We start from the raw sequence: 20,961 nt of genomic DNA on the forward strand, positions 1-20,961 counted from the left end.
GTAATGTTTCAATTGCGTTGCCTTTATTCTATTATAACACTTTTTTCTCCATTCTGCAGATATGATACATGGATTTTACAGACAACAAAATAATTTATTTGATGATGTGGATTGGTCATATTCTGGTAAGCACTTCATTTTACATAATTTATTAACTCATGTAAATCGATCTAGTCTTGAAGCACAAGATTACGTTTTGAATTACAGAAGCCTAATTTGATTCAAGCAAGGTACAATGGTGCAATCTGACTTTTAATTATAACTGTTCTTATTCCACAACATTGCAAGGTGAAAGCTTTTCTTTGTCTGTGACTAAAATTGTTTTCTTAAAATGAACAATTTCAATTTCAAAAGGATTAATTTTCAAACATGTTTGCCCATTCATGTGGCGATGATGTTTTCAGTTTTAGAAATATGTTCCTGTTAGATAGCAGAATGCTAAAGCACATTACTCCTTTGACTACAGGCTGGTTACACATATTCATTCTATTTAGGAAATTACTGCTACAGAAATATCTGGCTAAGAGTTTCATAGCTTTCCAGCCAACAAAATACTCCATCATAGTAATTGCCTACTTCTAACTCAAAACCATTGCATACTTCTGCCCCGGTGCAGAGCCTTCATCTATTTTGTGATAACAATGGTAGACATCCGGTGCTCACTTGGTCAGCCACTTAAACCTAACCTTTCATGAACTTGACGATATCCAACACTCCGTTGCTTGTGGCCTAACCTACTCCAGTTCACCCATTACCCCAGCGTTTATCATGAGAATTTACTGCGCTTGTAAAGTGGCTGATGTTAGAGCGGTGGAGTGACCAAATTAACTTTCTACATCAATATTCCTTTTTAATACATTTCTTAAACCACATTGCAGTTATATTATAAAACCCTTCCTGCTTGTGCATAATGGAAATAGTTATCTATTTATATTGGAAGCCAACATTTGTTGCACATTTGAAATGAGTCTACAGTCTCTGTTAATCAACACCCAGTACATAATCTGAATGCCAATTCCATTCATAAGTCACTTTTCATGTGGCAAAACAGAATTCTGTGTATTCTGGTTGAATACTGACATGGGGAAAAATAAAGTTAGAACTATGAAATAATTTTGTTCACTTTTTCCTGCTTTCAGACCCTCTTCTTTAACTAAGAGTATGTAGCATTGGTCAATATTCAACAGAATTGCATAGTTAATGCTGAAAGATTTATATTTGTGCAGGTGGTGCAATGTGCTCCTGGTAAATTTGCTATTATGTGATGCTTTCAATCATAGCGCTATTTTTCTCAAAAACTGAAAAGTTTAGGACAGTATCGAAAATGCAGCATCACCCATGGTCTGGAAAAGGAAAACAAAAAAGAAATTGCTGGAAGAGTACAGTGAGTCAAGCAACATCTATGGTGGTGGCTTGGAGCATCAAAATGTATGATGCCAACAGCATGGATATTGTGAATAATTGGATTGAGACTCCATATCAGATACGAGAGTGGAGAAGGATGAAAGCTGGTATAAAGAGAAGAGGGGGAGTGATGTCTTGGAGATGGGGGTGGGGAGATCTGGTAGCTGATAGACTGACCAAGGAAGAGTGAAGGAGATGGTCAGAAAAAAACAGAATGAGGTGAGTGGGAGGTGGGCTTGGGGTGTCATTGGAAAGGGAAGACAAGATGTATGAGGAGACACAGCCAAGTGATACCAAACTGCAGTTTGAAAGTTGAGACAAAAGATAGACTGGAGATGCTGGAAAATCTAGAGCAACATACACCAAACGCTGAAGGAATTCAGTGGGCCAGGAAGTATCTTTGCAGGGAGATAAACAGTGGATGTTTCGGGCTGAAACCCTTCATTGGTCCTGATGAAGTATCTCTGCCTGAAACGTTGGCTGTTAATTTCCTTCCATAGAAGCTGCCTGACCTGTTGAATTTGTTCTGCATTTAATGTGTGTTACTCCAGTCTGAAAGTAGAAGGAGGCCTTAAGGGAAAAGAGGAAACGTTGGGGTGCCGGAATAGAATGACCTAAACCTAGAGATATTCAGTATAGGACTATAATCGGAGATGTTCGAAACATCTTGCTTTTGATTCTGGATAGCACGGTGTGTAGGCAGATCCGGCAGAATTTAAAAAAAGGATCAAAAATCTCTAAAGTATCAATAAATAATGTAAGAAACAAAGGAACTAAGTCTGCAGAATTAAATAAAAGTGAGGCTATCAGCGGACACCATTGTAGTGGAGTACACCTGTCAACAGCTTCTGGTAACCACATGGGCACTTGAATGGAGAAATCCTGAAGCTGTCATCAGTAAGACTCTGCTGCTGTACACTACATGGTGAACCTTTGTCCAGCAGAAATAATTGCTTCAAAAGCACTTCAGATTTTTATTCCTTCTTCTGATAATCATTCTTGGAGTTATGAGTTTTTAATGACAAGCAGATTTCAATGCTGTTTCATAACCCCTCTGGCTCTAATAAGCTGCTGAGCATAATATCATTTCATAAGACAAACTATGGAAATCCAAATTATTTATGAAAGATGTTATTTATATATCATTGGTTGATTAACTTTTCAGCTTCTACCTGAAATCTCATTATACTTTGATATTTATGTTCTTCTCCACAAAATATTTTAAAAGTTACTGAAATAATGTGCTTTCCTAAGAATGCCTAGTGCGCTTGATGAACCCCAATGATCCCCTAAAGCTGTTGCCAGTGGGAACAGGAAAATCTAAGTTCAAATTTCTAAATCTAAATCTAAATCTAAATCTAGAGATTTTTTTGATCTCTGCGAGCGACTGTTTTGATATGGGTTGCTACTGCGGAAGGATAGAAATGAAAAAGAGACCATTTGTGAATCAGCATGATTTTCCTGACATTGAGTGTGAAGGATCTGGGTTTCAAACCTTTATTACCAGAGCAGGACAGATTTTAACTTATGGGTATGCATTCACATCAAAATTAGAAATGTTATAAATTGTAAGTAGGAAAGCTGAATTATTTAAATTGAGCTAAATCCAGTTTTGGTATGAAGAAAGAAGGTGGACAATAAAATAGTATATCACTATAATTGACCATAGTGGTTCCAATTCAATAAATAGACAGTGAAAAATGTGATGATTTTCCTTCAGTTTATAATACCTCAGCTCATTTCTAGGAAGTGCTGGGTAACCAATGCTGCTTAATCAGCCTTCTGTGGAACATATAGAAAGCTAGTACATGGAGTTTTCCTGTCCTAAGCAGGCATTATATTATGGTTTCTTGCTATGTCCCATCGTATGTACACTGGAGCTCAACAGCAGGCTGGGGAGATTTTGCTAATTCTCTTGTTTTAACATCTGGGCACTTCTCGCTTCTTTGAATCTACCCTATTTTGGGTGTTGAGACATTCTTAAATCTTGATTTTTCCCTGAGATCCCCCCATCGTAAGACCATAAGGTCTCGGAGCAGAATTAGGCCACTTGGCCCATCTTGTCTGCTCCACTATTTCATCATGGCTGATCCATTTATTCTCTCATCCCCAATCTTCTGACTGCCCCCCTCCCCCCTGTATCTCTTCATGCCCTGACCAATCAAGAATCTATCAACCTCTGCCTTAAGGAGGGAGGCAGCAGAAAGGAAGTTATAAACCAGTTAGTCTGACCTCAGTTGAGGAAGACGTTGGAGTTAATTGTTAAGAATGAGGTTACAGATTACTTGGTGACATAGGACAAGATAGGACAAAGTCAGCGTGGTTTCCTTAAAGGAAAATCTTGCCTGACGAACCATTTGGAATCCCTTGAGGAGATCATACATAGGATAGATAAAGGGGATATAGTGGATGTTGTATATTTGGACTTTCAGAAGGCCTTTGATAAGGTGCCACACATGAGGCTGTTTACCAAGTTAAGAGTCCATGGTAATGCAGGAAAGTTATTGGCATGGTTAGAGCATTGGTAGGAGGCAATGTGTGGGAGTAGAATGATCTTTTTCTCGTTGACTGCCAGTAAGGATGTTTCCCAAGATGGAGGAGTCTAGAACAAGAGGGCACAGCATCAGGATGGGGGGGGGGGGGTCCATTTAAGACGGAGATGCAAAGAAATTTCTTTTGCCAGAGAGTGGTGAATTTGTGGTGTTCTGTTGGGGTCGATGTTGGGACAGCTTCTTTTGATGCTGTATATAAATGATTTAGATGATGGAATAAATAGCTTTGTTGCCAAGTTTGAAGATGATACAAAGATTGGTGGAGGGGCAGGAAGTGCTGAGGAAGCAGGTAAGCTGAAGAAGGACTTAGACAGATTAGGAGAATGGGCAAGAGATTGGCAAATAAAATACAGTGTTGGAAGATGCATGGTCATGCACTTTGGTAGTAGAAATAAATGTGCAGGCCATTTTTTTAAACGGAGAAAATCCAAAAATCTGAGATGCAAAGAGACTGCTGAGGCTTTATAAGGCACGGGCGAGGCCTCACCTTGAGTATTGTGAACAGTTTTAGGTTCCTCATCTAAGAAAAGATGCGCTGGCATCGGAGAGGGTTCAGAGAAGGTTCACAAGGATGATTCCGGGAATGAAAGGGTTATCAGACAAGGAATGTTTGATAGCTCTGGGTCTGAATTCACTGGAATTTAAAAGGATGAGGGGTGATCTCATTGAAACCTTTCGCATGTTGAAAGACGTAGACCAAGAATAGATGTGGGAAGGGTGGGGGAGTTGAGGACAAGAGGGCACAGCCTCAGGATAGAGGGGTGTCCATTTAAAACAGAGATGTGGAGAAATTTCTTTAGCCAGAGGGTGGTGAATTTGTGGAATTTGTTACCACAGACAGCTGTGGAGGCCTGGTTGTTGGGTGTATTTATGGCAGAGCTTGATAGGTTCTTGATTGGACATGGCATCAAAGGTCACAGGGAGAAGGCTGGGGAATGGGGCTGAGGAGGGGAAAATTGATCAGCTATGATTGAACGGTAGAGCAGATTTGATGGGCCAAAAGGCCTAATTCAACTCCTATGTCCTATGGTCTTAAATATATATAAAGACTCTGCCTCCACAGCTGCCTGTGGCAACAAATTCCACAAATTCACCACTCTCTGGCTAAAGATATTCCTCCTCATTTCCATTCTAAAAGAACACCTCTTTATTTTGAGGCTGTGCCCTCTGATCTTAGACACTCCCAGCATAGGAAACATCCTCTCCACATTGACTCTGTCAAGGCCTTTCACCATTCGATAGGTTTCAATTAGGTCACCTCTCATTCTTCTAAATTCCAGTGAATACAAGCCTAGCATTCCCCTCCCTATCAGATCTGCCCCCTCCATTAACTCTTTTAAGTCCAGGCTCAAAACTTACCTTTGTTCATTAGCGTTTGAATCTTCCTGATGTGGCTGATTTTTGGGTTGTGCTTAGGCTTGTGTTGTTTATTTTGTGCCTATAAGCTGTGTGCCTCGCTGTTTATACTGTATCAGTGTTTCTTGTATTTGTGATTTTAGCTACCTGTTATGGATTGTCCTGCACTTTGGTCAACATGGGTTGTTTTTAAATGTGCTTTATAAATAAATTTGACTTGACTTGACTTGACAGAGCCATCAAACACTCTTCATCTGACAAGCCATCTAATCCTGGAATCATTTTCATGAACCTTCTTTGAACCCTCTCCAGTTTCAGCACAGCCTTTCTGAGTAAGAGCCCAAAACTGCTCACAATACTCAAAGTGAGGCCTTACCAGTGTTTTATAAAGCCTCAACATTACATCCTTCCTTTTGTATTCTATCGTAGCGAAGGGACTCCAGAAAATTCATTTCACTCCACGTGATACCAAGAGCTACCATTGTCTACAGGACCATACATCATCCCAGCTGTAGTACTGAAGGCCTCCACTCCAGAAATAGTTGTATTTCCAGTTAAACCATTGTTATACCACTTTTAATAGAATATTGAAAGGACTTCTTGTATACTGAAAAATGAATTCTTAATATCCCTTTGTCCTTTGTCATATCCCTTGCACTTTATTTGTCTACCTGCACTTTCTCTGCAACTGTAACACTATATTCTGCATTTGGTTTTCCCTTTTTAGTACTTTGGTACAGCTTTGTATGGAATGATCTTTCTGGATGGCAAGCAAGCAAACAAACTAAAGCTTTTCACTATATTTTGGTACATCTGACAATTAAATAAATCAAGTCCATTTACAACCTGGCATATGACTGATATTGTCCTATTCACAAAAAGCATGCAAAATCTAACCTGTTTCCTCTCAATCCTTAGCAAAGTGACAGAAGCTATTGTGGACGGGGCTATAAAATGGCACTTACTCATGAATATCCTACATCCCTGATGTTCAAGTTTGGGTTTTGCCAGGAATACTTGGCTCCAGACTGCATCACAGTCTTAGTTCCAAACTTTGGCTAAAGAGCTGAAGGTTAGAGGTGGAATGAGAATGACTGCACTTACCCTTTGCTGTTTGATTGAGTGTGTGGCCCTGGTGAAAATAAAGTTATTTAGATTCAAAAGTGAGTTCATTGTCATAACTCAAGTCCATGTATGTACACGTACACAAGGAAAAACTTACTTGCAGTGACAGCACAGTAGTATCATATAAAAGCATTCACAAAGAAAACATAAATTAAACATTAGACACAATTTTTACAAGAAAGAAGACTACTGGACCGGGAAAAAAAGCAAGTTGTCGATGGAAAGTAGTTGTCCTTGAACCTGGTACTGTGGGACTGTACCTCCTGCCCAACAGTAGTTGTGTAAAGATGCATGGCCCAGACAATGAGGGTCTTTGATGATGAGATTGCTTTATACGGCAGTCCTCCTCACATACTACCAATGGTGTGTGATGTATTGGGAGGTGTCAACCACCCTTTTTCTGGTCCTGTGTATCCTCATTGGCATTCCAGATCACGGTGCAACCACTCAGGACACTTGCATCAGTACAGCTGTAGGAGTTTGTTTGCGTGTTTAGTGCTAAGCTAAATCACCTTAACATCCTAAAAGGGTAAAGATGCTTGCATACTTTCCTTGTGATTGTGTATATGTGCCGAGCCCAATTGAATATATTATCATCACTCGGGAATTTAAAGCTGCTGATTCACTCCACCACTGATCCCCCAGTGTCGATAGGTACCTTTGCCCTCCTTCCCTTTGCTGAAGTCAACAATCAGCTCTTTAGTTTTACTGATGATGAGCAACCGCAACCTCTCACTCAATGGTACCCCGAGGTAAGAGTTCATGTTGTCCAGTGGTCAAGAGCTGAGTGAAGAGCCAGAGAACTCACATCTGCTGCTGAGCTGTCATGGCGATAGACAAACGGAAGCAGAGCTAGATCATCTCTGAGGCAGGAGTTGATTTGTGCCATAACCAGACTCTCAAAGCACCTCAGTATGGTTGACGGAAGCACTACCAGACGACTGAAGCAGTCACCACACTCTTTTTGGGCACCGGTACAATAAAACCTATTTGAAGCAGGTGAGAAGCTCAGACTACAGCAGTGAGAAGTTGAACATGTCTGTAAACACACTGGCCAGTTGGTGCACACAAACTTCTAGAACTCAGCCAGGCGCACTGTTTCAATTGGACACCTTTTGTGGATTCACCCTCTTCAAGGTAGCCCAGACATCAGTCTCAGAGACTGAAATTGCAGGGTCATCTGGAGATATGGGGTCCTGTGTGGGTTAGCTCTCCCTGTGAAAAAGTGCATCAAAAGTTTTGAGCTCATGCGGGAGTGATGGTTCTGATGGGTTGCCATTTATGCTACCCAGTCTTGCCTAGTAGGAAGTTGTATTGTGCAAGCCCTTGTACTTGGTCCAGTCCACCAACTCAAAGCAATCCTGAGCTGGCCTTCCATTTCCATAGTCCTCTTCACCAGTGCTGCATTCTTCAGTCCTGGTACACAAACAGAAGAAGCACAGCCAACTGGTTGGATTTACCAAAGTGCAGGCAAGGGCTTCCAAAATGAAACACTAGAATGGTTGGAGTCCTGCTTCAGATAAAGGAATATGGTTGAGGTATTTGGAGTTTAATCAGCCCAGCCCCAGAAGATCGCTGTGGGAGTTTCTCAGGGCAGTGTCCTAGGACCAACCCACCTCCAGCTGCTTCTTCAAGGACCTGTCTTCCATTATGAGGGCTTAAGTGATGATGTTTGCTGATAATTTCACAAAGTTTACGTTCAATTACAACTCATCAAATGAAGGAGCAAGAATTAGACAAAACCCAGTCAGGGGATGATAGTGCCAAGTTATTTTCACACCATAGAAGTGCCAGGGAATGACCATCTCCCACAAGTATATGACCACCTACCTTCTGCATTCAGTGACGGCACTGTCCAGACCAGCCACATAAAAAAGAGGTGGAATCTGTGGGCTGATGGGAAGGTTTGGCCAATTAAAAAACATGATTAGAGTAGGATTTGTATAAAAGCGGATGTTATGGACATGCTGGGACAAGGGGCTTGTTTCCTTGTTATATAGGACTATAACTTCATATCAACAGATATATCATTTATTAAACACAAAATACTCAGCAGATGCTAGGGTCAAAGCATCACTCACAACACGCTGGAGGAACTCAGCAGGTCAGGCAGCATCCGTGGAAATGATCAGTCAATGTTTCGGGCCGGAACCCTTCGTCAGGACACACGAAGACATTTCCACGGATGCTGCCCGACCTGCTGAGTTCCTCCAGCGTATTGTGAGTGTTGCTATATCATTTATTACCTGGATATGGGCCTTAGGGTGGTGACTCGGGTGGGACTGGGTGGTGGCTTCTACTGTAATTCCAACTTCAAAAGAAGAGTGATTTCTGAAGATAAAAGTAAGGTACTGATTCATAATGAAATCAGCTTGGTGTTTAGTCAGTTAGCAGCTGGTAACCTTGGACTCCGCAGGCCCCATCATGAACAAAGCTTCAGCTGACACTTCTGCAGATTGATTTTGACAGCGCTTAGAGTTGTATTTTCAGGCTGGCAGGCTTTAAGGATCAGCACACATAACACCTCAAAGATCATCCACATTTGCTTCTGGAAAAGGTGTTTATGGGTACTCGTTCCACCCAAGAAACCTTGGGGTAGAATCTTGGCTGTCAGCAGTCCAATGCTGCACAATGTGATGTTAAACTGGGCAGTTGATGGAATAAATGGCCTGCAACACCTGTCTATGTTGCACTTTGAAAGCCATTTAGTACCTTGGGCTTCCTGGGGAAATAAGGAAATAGCGATAAATTGATTTTTTTTTGTTTACTCAGATTCACACAGGACTGAGGCGTCCATTGGTCAGGGTCAACCATGGATGTTACGTACTAGGTGTCTGGATACGCAAGCCAGGGCATTACAATATAGAAAGCAAGCTGATGCCCATGTAGCAAGGTCCCCCTCTCCACGCATCTAATGAACACAGAGACCGATTCAATTTGCACCAGCAGCATCGCAGGGGTTGCCCGTCAGCATTTAATGCAAAGTAGAACTGCCTTGGGGCCTCCAGCTCTAGATTTCTTCCTCAGGGTTTCCTCCCAAGCCTTCCCCATGACTGTGTATAGCCGCAAGGCAGTGGAGGTTTGAGATCAGAGTTTCCCCTCTCCTGGATCAGCCAGCTATGACTGATAAGCCCCACCTGCCCAAAGTGAAGGATTTCAAGGTGCCGGTAGTCCACCTTTGCCCCTTCTTCTGTCAGTAGAAACAGTTCCACTGGGTTTAGTAGCTAAGTCACACGTGAAGGCCGGGAGCAGGACTTGGTCGTCAAAGGCTATTTCAGATGCATGCCATTGGGAGCATTTAATAGGCAGTGGGAGCTTATCCCCATTACCATCCCTGGTATAATAACCTTAAGGAGTCATAATGCGATCATCCCAGTCAAAGGAAATATATCTTGTAAAAAGTCAATTATTTCAATTATTTTGAAAGGATAATTTTTAACATCCACAAAAGCACCAGCCATTTTCTAACTTTTGTTAGAATGAAGTCAGCACAGTCTCTGTCTCTCCAGAAACTTGTTCTAACATTTGCTACATCCAGGCAGTCCATCTCATCAAAGTCAAATACAACGTCATGCCATCTAAACTAAATTAGTAATACAGAGGCCCAACATCTTACTTTAGAGCCCAGGAATTTGAATTTTGTCATGCCAGTCTGAAAACTTGAATTTGGTTTGATAAATTGGTTATGAAGCCACTGTAGAAATATTACGGTTCACTAAATATCTTTCAGGAGAGGAAGTTTTTGTTATCCTTAATTAGTCCGGCTGACATGTGTGCTCAGGCCCACAGCAGTACTTGGCTCTTAAGTGTTCTCTGAAATCACCCAGCAATTAGGGGGAGCAGTTTTTGTCTGCATCCCAAGCAATGAATAAGCAAAAGAAGTCAACTGTACAGCTCAAATCTCCCTCCCACCAAAGATATTGATCAGTTGAAGTTACATTTTTTAAAATCCAGGTCCATGTGTATGAAGCAGTAGTCTATATGTCTTATGAGAAAAGAATGAGCAAGCTAGGGCTTTTCTCTTTGGAGCAAAAGAGGATGCAAGGCAACATCATAGAGGCATAGGTAGGGCAGCAATGGCCCATACTAAGGGTCAACCTTTTAAGGTGTATGGAGGGAAGTTTAGGAGAAATATCAGTGGTAGATTGCTTTAGCACAGGGTGGTGGCTGACTGGAAGACATTGCTGAACGTAGTGGTAGATGCTGATACATTAAGGACATTTAAGAGACTCTTAGAGAGGCACTAAGATGAAAGGCAACTGGAGGACAATGGGCTATGAAGAAGTAAAGAGTGAGATTGATTCTGAAGTATGTTTCTTCAAATCAGCACAACATTGTTTATCATGGAGAATGATAAGATGATGGTTCCCATTACTGCAAGGAATGTTTGAGTTTAGTGGCGCATATGCACTCCAGGATGTGTCAGGTACATACATAAGGAAGAAAGGAATAAAAAGATATGCTGGAAGTTAAATGAAGAAAAATGTGATGTTATTTATTGATGAGGATATTGGCCATCTTAGCCAAGTAGGCTGTTTCATTATATTATGTCATGCAATGTTTCCGTTGGCTAGTTTGCTCTACATATTGAATCCATGAGATAGGCAATTTTTATAGTTTGGGAGATATTAGAAGATTAGAAAGTTTTTGACAAGAACAGGCCATTCTGCCCATCAAAGTTCCCCAAATTCCTATTTATGTATTGTGTTGAAGTAACTATCAAGTTTAGACTTGGAAGTCTCTAAGGTACTACTCTCAACTACATAACTAGGTAATTTGTTCCATGTGTCCACAACTTGCTGAGCAAAGGAATGCTTCCAGATGCTAGACTGAAATCTCCTTTTAACCAATCTCCACCTGTGGCCCTATGTCCTCGTTGATGGATTAATTTTGATGTAGCACCTGGTATCCACCTTACAGGCAGTATACCATGAATGATTTTGAACACTTCTATATGTAACCCCGCATTCTACATCTACCTGGGCTAAAAAGATTTAATTATTCCAATCTTTTTTCATAGTTCCTACCCTGCAGACCTGGAATGAGTTTTGTTGTCCTTCGCTGAACTCTCTCTAGTGCCTTCACACCCCTCACAAAATATGGAGGCCAAAGCTGTACACGACACTCAAGTGCATTACACAGCTTAAGGAGAACATTTTAATATGTTTGTTGAGTTTATTATTGAGATGAAATGGGGTGGGAAAGGCAGCGAGTTGTAATTAGTGATGTGATGAGTAATCCTTATCTTCATTAAATTTGACACTAAAAGTAGCTCTACATGCTTCTCAGCTTATTTGTTTCAGAAGTTCCCCGGTAATTTGCAGTGTGTTAAAATGAAAGTCGTTGCATATATCAGCCGAGGTTTGACATACAAATCATCCACAGCAATTGAGGAACTTCAGATCGTGTTTTACTCCTGTTTAACCATGTGGGCATTTTCAGCAATGGAATTTATATACCAGATAGCAAAATATGGAAGTCTTTGTCCATCTAGCAACTTCATCATTTTAATGATGAAGACTTTTTAAACTATTGAATATTCCAAATAAATATACACAGGCAAATCTGAGTGACAGCTGCTTGGGTAAAGGAAATTCGCCCCTACAGAATTCAAAAAACACTACTCACAAATCTGAGATACATAGTTCAGCATTTAATACCATCATTCCCACAATCCTGATTGAGAAGTTGCAGAACCTGGGCCTCCGTACCTCCTCTGTAATTGGATCCTCGACTTCCTAACTGGAAGACCACAGTCTGTGTGGATTGGTGATAACATATCCTCTTTGTTGATGGTCAACACTGGTGCACCTCAGGTGTGTGTGTTTAGCCCACTTCTCTACTCTCTCTATACACATGATTGCGTGGCTAGGCATAGCTCAAATACCACCTACAAACTTGCTGACGATACAACCATTGTTGGTAGAATCTCAGGTGGTGATGAGAGGGCGTACAGGAGTGAGATATGCCAACTAGTGGAATGGTGCTGTAGAACAACCTGGCACTCATTGTCAGTAAGACGAAAGAGCTGATAGTGGACTTCAGGAAGGACAAGACGAAGGAACACATACCAATCCTCATAGAGGGATCAGAAGTGGAGAGAGTGAGCAGCTTCAAGTTCCTGAGTGTCAAGATCTCTGAGGATCTAACCTGGTCCCAACGCATTGATGTAGTCATAAAGTAGGTAAGACAGTGGCTATACTTTATTAGGAGTTTGAAGAGATTTGGCATGTCAACAATTACACTCAAAAACTTCTATAGTTGTACCATGGAGAGCACTCTGACAGGCTGCATCACTGCCTGGTATGGAGGGGCTACTCACAGGACTGCAGAAGGTTGTAAATCTAGTCAGATCCATATTGGGTACTAGCCTACAAAGTACCCAGGACATCTTCAGTGAGCGGTGTCTCAGAAGGCAATGTCCATTAATAAAGACCTCCAGCACCTAGGGCATGCCCTTTTCTCACTGTTACCATCAGGTAGGAGATACAAAAGCCTGAAGGCACACACTCAGTGATTCAGGAACAGCCTCTTCCCCTCTGCCGTCTGATTCCTGAATGGACTTTGAAACTTTGGTCACTACCTTGCTTTTTTAATATACAGTATTTCTATTTTTGCACATTTTTTAAATAATCTATTCAATATATGTAATTGATTTACTTTTTTATTTATCATGTTTTATTTTTTCTCTCTCTGCTAGATTATGTATTGCATTGAACTGCTGCTGCTAAGTTAACAAATTTCATGTCACATGTCGGTGATAATAAACCTGATTCTCATTCTGATTCTGAAAATTTAGTCTTACAGAATCCAGGTGGGGGTAGAAGTTGTCTTAAAATTTATAAAAAAAATCATATTATATTTCTTGACGCATAGGCAAATGACACAATTTCATGATGTAGAAAATCAGAAGATAGGCCGTTTTCTAAAATTACAACCTCACCCCTCACTCTATAATGGGGGAGGGGAAGGGAGTGTCACCTGTAAGTTTAAAAGGTAAAGAATCATAACACTGCAAAGTTTCCTTTGTGTCATGTGAATATCATATATTTGTTTAAATTCCACTGTAAAATGCATTGTTACTTGATATCACCATCTGACAAGTAAGTTAATGGCCATTGTTACATATGTCATCTCCTGTTCATATCTGAATGCAGGTTTGCAATCCTTCCAGGTCAAAATCAGTTATTAAGACATAAGAAACTTTTCCTTGATCTGCAATTTTCTTTTAAAAGATATTTTGCTCACTTTTTTTCTAACTTGTTTGCAATATATTTTCAAGTAAAAAAAAGTACAAATTAAACCATCAAGGAAGAAAATGGAATCTGTTTGCCCCGGTTTTTTGGTGTGTCGTTTGTTCAAAACAAGACGGCTATGTGTTGTTTTGCAATAGGCATTGGTCATTGAGAGTTTCAAACACAATGCCATTCAATGATATTATAAGTGACCTCCCGTCAATTTTATTTATCCAACGTTGATACACGGTTCGTGACATCCTTGCCTAATGTATTGATCTTGGTTCAGGAACATCCAATACCCTTTCTAATGGAAAACATGTTTTTGTTTTGTTCTTTAACCACCTTTGATTCTGGAAATCTTTTATTCTGGAAATATTTCATCCCATCGTCACTTGCTGCAAATCCAAAAAATTGCTTCCACAGTATCTGGTGCCCTTGCCCATTATGAATCAGAATTAGAATTGTTTAATAAATTTGTTATTTAGCAGCAGCAGTACATTTCAATACATAATAATAAAAACAATTAATTACATTAGGAAGTATATATTATAAATTAATTAAGTCATGGAAAAAGAGATGAAAGAAAGATACTGCGGAAGTGTTCATTGGATCATTGTCCATTCAGAAACTTTGATGGTAGCGACGAGAAGGTAACATGTCCGGGATAATGGTATATATAATATAGCATTATAACAGTGTCCTGGAAGCTGGGGTGGCTATGCCCATGATGGAGTTGGTTGAGTGTACAACTTTCTGCAGCTATTTCCAGTCCTTTGCAATTGCCCCTCCATACCTGACAGCGATGCAACTAGTTAAAGTGCACTCCACAGCACGAACAGTACATCTGTAGAAATTCGCAAGCATCTTTGGTGAACTTCCAATTCTCTGCAAAAACTCCTATAGATGGCATCATTCCTTCTTTGTAATTCCATCAGTATGTTGGATCCAGGATAGAGATGTTGTCACCGAGGAACTTGAAACTGCTCACCCTTTCCACTTCTGATCCCTTGATGAGGACTGATTTGTGTTCCCCTGACTTCCACTTCTTGAAGTCCATAATCAATTCCTTGGTCTAACTGATGTTGAGGGCAAGACTGTTGCTGTGACACCATTGAACAAGCTGATCTATCTGTGTTGTTGGCAAATTTATAGACGGTGTTTGAGTTTTGCCTAGCCCATCAGTTGTGCTTGTAGAGAGAGTAGAAGAGTGGGCAAAGTGCACGTTCTTGAGGTGTGCCAGTGTTGACTGTCAGTGAGGAGGCAATGTAATTTCCTATTCTCACACACTGTGGTCTCCCACTGAGGAAATCAAGGATTCTGTTACAGGAGGATGTACAGAAGCTAAGATTTTGGAGCTTGCTGGTCAGAAGTGAGCATATGATTGTGTTGATTATGTTCTATTGCCTTCACGTTGGTTACATTTCCCTTGCATGGAGTTTCATTAGCTCTCAATTCTGACACTTCATCTTTTCTCATATTTCCATTTCCTGGGATTTTCTCTTTTTTCCCACATTTTTGTTTTTGGCCTTCACTTCCTTCCCTCTCATTTTCTCAACATTTTACAATTCCTTCCAGTACTCCCTCTTCCACTCTCCATTATTTGCAGACCAGAACTGGAACTTGTCACTTTATGGTCTATACTAAAGCTTCGTTCTGCTGCAGGGCACAGTGACCATGGGTTTGCCTGAGAGTAGTTGCCCGGGCATTTTCCCTTTTGTTATGTGCAAAGTGTCGAATTGTTTCAATGTGTATGACAAACACATTTAGCACTTTGCCTGTTTTTGGATGAACAACAATACAGCACAGGAACAAGCCCTTCAGCCACAATGTTGTGCTGAACCAATTAAATTAGCTGTCAAATGTCCAGCCGAACTAATCCCTTCCGCCTACACAATGTCCACATCCTTCCGTTTTCCTCATATTCATGTGCCTATCTAAAAGTCTTTCTAAAGTCCCTAATGTACTGTATCATCACCCCATGCAGCACATTCCAGGCACACACCACCCTTGCATCTCCTTTGAAATTACCCCCTTTCACCTTAAATGCGTGCCCTCTGGTATCGGAGAAAGGTACTGTCTGTCTACTCTATCTATGCCTTTCATAATCTTATAAACCTCTATCAGATCCCTCCTCAGCCTTTGCCACTCCAGAGAAAACAACCGAAGTTTGTCCGCCTCTTGCTATAGCACATGCCCTCTAATCGAGGCAGTATTCTGATAAACCTCTTCTGAACCTCTCCAAAGCCTCAACGTCCTTTCTATAATAGGGTGACCAGAACTGTAAGCAATAATCCAGATAAGGTCTAACTAGAGTTTTATAGAGTGCAACATAACTTACTGACTTTTGAACTCAATGCCTCTACTAATAAATACAAGCCTGTCATGTGCCCTCTTAACCACCTTATTTCTCTGTGTAGCCACTTCCAGGAAGTTATCGACTTGGACCCCAAGATCCCTCTGTTTATCAACATTATTGTCCTGCCCTTAACAGAGTACTGTCTCTTTGTATTTGACCTACCAAGATGTAACACTTCAGACTTGGCCGGGTAAAACTCCATCTGCCATTTCTCTGTCCAAATCTGCAACTGATCTATAATACTGCTGTATTCTTTGCTAGTCTTCTACGCTATCCACAGCAATCTTCATATCATCTGAAAACTGACTACGTTTTCATCTAGATCATTTATATACATCACAGAGAGCAGAGGTCCCAGTACAGATCCCTGTCGAACACTACTAATCACAGCTTTATTTTTGCTGGTGGGGGGAGGGGGATTGTTGCTCGCTGCCGCTTATGTGAGGGAGGGAGGGGAGCTGGAGTGGGGGGAGGTACTTTCGGGTTCTAGCATTTAACTGTCATTATTCCTGGGGCACTTCTCTGTTTTCATGGATGTTTGCGAAGAAAAGGCATTTCAGGATGTATATTGTATACATTTCTCTCACATAAAATTGTACCTTTGAAACCTCCAGCGTGAATAAGTCCCTTCAACCAGTACCCTCTGGGAAATCTAGTTCTGAATTCAAATGGCCAATTTACTATCAATCCCATGCATCTTAATGTTTTGGATGAGCCTCCCATGAGGGACCTTGCTAAACACCTCACGAAATCCATATAGACAATATCCACAGATCTACCTTCATTAATCATCCTCGTCATCTTCTCAAAAAACTCAATCAAGTTAGTAAGACATGACTTGCCATGTCCAAAGCCATGCTGGATCTCCCAAATTAGGCCATGGTTTTCCAAATGTTCATAAATCCTATCCCTAAGAATTATTTCCAGAAACTTCCCTATCAATGATGTGAGAAACACTGGTCTATAATTTTTATAGTTCTCTTCTTAAATAATAGAAAAACATTATCTACTCTCCAGCTCTCCTGGACCTTGCCTGTGGGTAGCAAGGGAATGAAGATATTGGTCAATCATATCTCCTCTCTCAATAACCTGAGGCATATACCATCAGGATCTGGGGACTTATCCACCTTAATATACTTTAAGAGACCCAACACTATGTCACTATGTCCTCCTTTATCTCAAAATGCCCTAGCATATCAAAATGCTCAGCACTGATCTCCTATCCTTCAAGTCCTTCTCCTTGGTAAAGGACTTTGATGTAAGGGTCTCACCTTCAACCTCCAGATTCAAGCATATTCTCCCCTTTTATCCTTGCGCAGTCCTACCCTCTCCCTAATGATGAATCAAATAATCAAGTATTGCCACATAGATAATGCAAATCTGACCATGTTTTTTTCGCCATGTATCTTTGTGATAAACTATGTACTCAGTAGCTCATGGCATTCTGAAGTTCACTAATAATTGAGAGAAGTATAGAATATTCAGACACAGAAGGAAGCTTCCTGATGAAGGGTCTCGGCCTGAAATGTTGACTGTTTACTCTTTTCCATAGATACTGTCTGGCCTGCTGAGTTCCTCCAGCATTTTGTATGTGTTGATTTGGATCTCTAGCATCTGCAGATTTTCTCTTGTTAGCTATTTGCGCCACCTTCTTTTGCAGGCAACAAAAAACTAATTGAACCTAACCAGATTCTCTACTCTTGATCTGTAGCCCTGTAAACTAAGGCACCTTAAGTGATGCGAGTTTACCTCTTTTTCTAATGTTACACATCAAAATAAAATGTCTTTTTACCTAGGTTTATTACCGCACTTTCTCCTCAAACAGAACTGGTATTATTTATTTCAATCATACCCATACAAACCAGTGTATTTCAGAATCTTCACTTTAATCTGATTTCTCACCCTCCCTCTCCTCTTTTTCATGAACGTATTTAGATATCTAAAGAAACTGAAGGATTTCTGAGCCTTGGAATTTTAGTAAAGGGGTCAAGTCATTTTCCACATCACTTGTTTGGTTAAGTTTTATAGCAAATGTAAAATTTAGGTCTTAATCCCATTCATCTATGTGAAATAGTGAGAACTGTCTGTAAATTGATCTGTGACCTTCTACTGCAAAACATTACTGTTGCTGTGTCAACAAAAAGAAGCATGTTCTCAAACTGGAGCTGATGACCGAATTCAATTACTGAACATTAAAATTCAACATATTGCTTGCATCTTAACTGTGCTACCTATCAATCGACCTTTCAGGGAATATTTTTACAAGCAACTTTCCTCTTATTTAATGATCTTTCCTAATTGATTATTAACATTTAAGGAAAGGAGATTGCGTAAGAAGTGCAGAACATCTATTTGCTTCAAATAATGTCTAAAATAAGAGCTTCATTTTGAGAAAGCCGAAGATAAAGCATTCTTATTTTCATCTTGCTGCAAACCACAAATTTTACTGTGCACCCTGTTGGGAATAATTGAATTAAAATAGGTTAACCAGGTGGGAATAGAAGAACAGCTGGATATTTGTCATTCTGGCTCTGTATCTTCCACCTAAATAAAGTTTTCAATGATCTAGGTTTCTGCTATCACATCGGGGATGCTTGCAGACTTCCAGAATGGTGAACAAAATGGAGACTGGGTTAAATATCCTCTTAACAGACATTATATTTTTGTTTCTTTTAGCCATACATTTGTGCTGTGCATGAAAATAAAATCATGTGTCAAATACACTTTTGCATTATTGCAAAATTAGCCTTTTTAAGATCAAAAGGTGCCACCGACTTGACCTGCTTCTGAAACAAGGTTTCATTTTCTACAGTTAAAGAAAACTGATAGTTTCTGTATGATGTCCTGACCTGGATTGGATAGTCGGTATTAGTCTACTGTGCTGTGGACAAGTACACACAATGTATTGTTTTTTTAAATCAAAGTTAGCTTTGGGATCCTTCACTTCCTGGTGTTGCAGTGTTAACACTGTGTGTTCCTTCTGCTGATGCTGGAGAAGAAGCTGTTGCTCTATTTCTGCTGTAATTTGAAGTGTTCAAGGAAATTCCCCTTCTCCCTCAGCTTTTCTTCATATTGGAGTTTATACGTGCCTGCAGCCTAACTGCTTTCTCTCTTCTCAGTCACATTGGTCACTATCACTGTAAGATCACTGGAGAACATGCATTATCTCTGGACCATAAAAACCATAAAAGCATAAAATATAGGCACAAGTGTAGGCCGTTCAGCCTCTTGATCTTACTCCATCATTCAATAAGATCATGGCTGATCCAACTTTCCCTCCACTTTTCCACCCTATACTACAAATATAGACTGATTCCCTAACTGACTAAAAATCTATCTCTGCTTTGAATCTATTCAAGAATTTAGGCTCCACAGCTCCCCATAGCAAAGATTTCAAAAGTCTTACATCCCTTTGGAAGAAGTCGTTCTTCTCGTCCTCAATCTTAAATAGGCACTCCCTTATACTGAGACTATGCCATCTTACCTGAGCTTCTCCCCTGAGATAAAATATCCTCTCTGACTTTACCCTGGCAAGCCCCTAGGATCGTTTGCATTTCAATAAGATCTTTTCTCATTCTTCCATTCTCCAGTGAGTACAGGCCGAAAACTATATTGCCTTTCTTCTCAAAATATTCCTTCCATGCTTATGAATCTTTTTTGTACTATCTCCAAGATAATATACAGGTATCTTTCTTTTTGCCAAGAGGTCCAAAACAATACAGAGGGCTTCAATTGTACAGTAATAGATAGGCTTCCCAACTTTTATATTGACATGAAAACCAACATTCCATTAGCCTTCCCTATTCCCCGCTGCATCTAAATACTGATTTTCTGTGTTATGTGTATAAGAACCCCAAAAATCTCTTCTGAGTGGAGCTTTCTGGAATCTATTTAGCTATTAATCTGTTTAGTAATTCTTCCTTCCAAAGTGAAAACTTCCCATTTTTCCACATTATATTCTATTTTACATGCATACCAGATTTTGTATTTACTATATACCACACACAAAAAAATACAAGTTGATTGGCCAAAATAATTTGGCCGAATGCACCTTAGTTCACTCGGCAGGACTGGGGAGGATTTAATTTACTAATGTGCTGCTCACTAAAACTGAGAGTGGATGTTGTCAGGGCCACCCTGTTCTGGCTGCCATTGCAGCCCTGATCCAAGTATGTACATAGGAAGTGGATTTAGAGAATCTACTTTAAACTGAGAGTGGCACCAAAAACACAAGTCAGTGGGGATTGTTCAAAACATTACAGTGACTGGAACCAATCATCTTTCAAAATGCAAACACAAGGAATTCTGCAGATGCTGGAAATTCAAGCAACACACATCAAAGTTGCTGGTGAACACAGCATCTCTAGGAAGAGGAAGAGGTATAGTTGACGTTTCAGGCCGAGACCCTTCGTCAAGACTAACTGAAAGAAGAGTTAGTAAGAGATTTGAAAGTTGGAGGGGGAGGGGGAGATCCAAAATGATAGGAGAAGACAGGAGGGGGAGGGATGGAGGCAAGAGCTGGACAGTTGATTGGCAAAAGGGATATGAGAGGATCATGGGACAGGAGGCCCAGGGAGAAAGAAAAGGGGGAGGGGGGGAAAATCCAGAGGATGGGCAAGGGGTATAGTGAGAGGGACAGAGGGAGAAAAAGGAGAGAGAGAGAGAAAGAATGTGCGTATATAAATAAATAACGTATGAAGTACGAGGGGGAGGTGGGGCATTAGCGTAAGTTTGAGAAGTCAATGTTCATGCCATCAGGTTGGAGGCTACCCAGAGGGAATATAAGGTGTTGTTCCTCCAATCTGAGTGTGGCTTCATCTTTACAGTAGAGGAGGCCATGGATAGACATATCAGGATGGGAATAGGACGGGGAATTAAAATGTGTGACCACTGGGAGATCCTGCTTTCTCTGGCAGACAGACCGTAGGTG

General features: G+C 40.5%; 1 protein-coding gene across 5 annotated transcripts in view; it reads left to right on the forward strand.

The window, feature by feature from the left end:
* ptprz1a (protein tyrosine phosphatase receptor type Z1a) overlaps positions 1–20,961 on the forward strand; it is a 265,905-nt gene that overhangs the window by 42,189 nt on the left and 202,755 nt on the right. For all 5 annotated transcript variants that reach the window (XR_010019227.1, XM_063058126.1, XM_063058125.1 and 2 more), the window contains exon 2: positions 60–125. Coding sequence is in view for 4 of the 5 variants with exons in the window: in XM_063058126.1 (XP_062914196.1) it covers positions 60–125 (66 nt within the window). In the remaining variant the exon portion in view is untranslated. The remainder of the gene's footprint in view (positions 1–59; positions 126–20,961) is intronic.

This window comes from Mobula hypostoma, chromosome 9, assembly GCF_963921235.1.
Source record: "Mobula hypostoma chromosome 9, sMobHyp1.1, whole genome shotgun sequence".
In the NCBI taxonomy this organism is placed as follows: Eukaryota; Metazoa; Chordata; class Chondrichthyes; order Myliobatiformes; family Myliobatidae; genus Mobula; species Mobula hypostoma.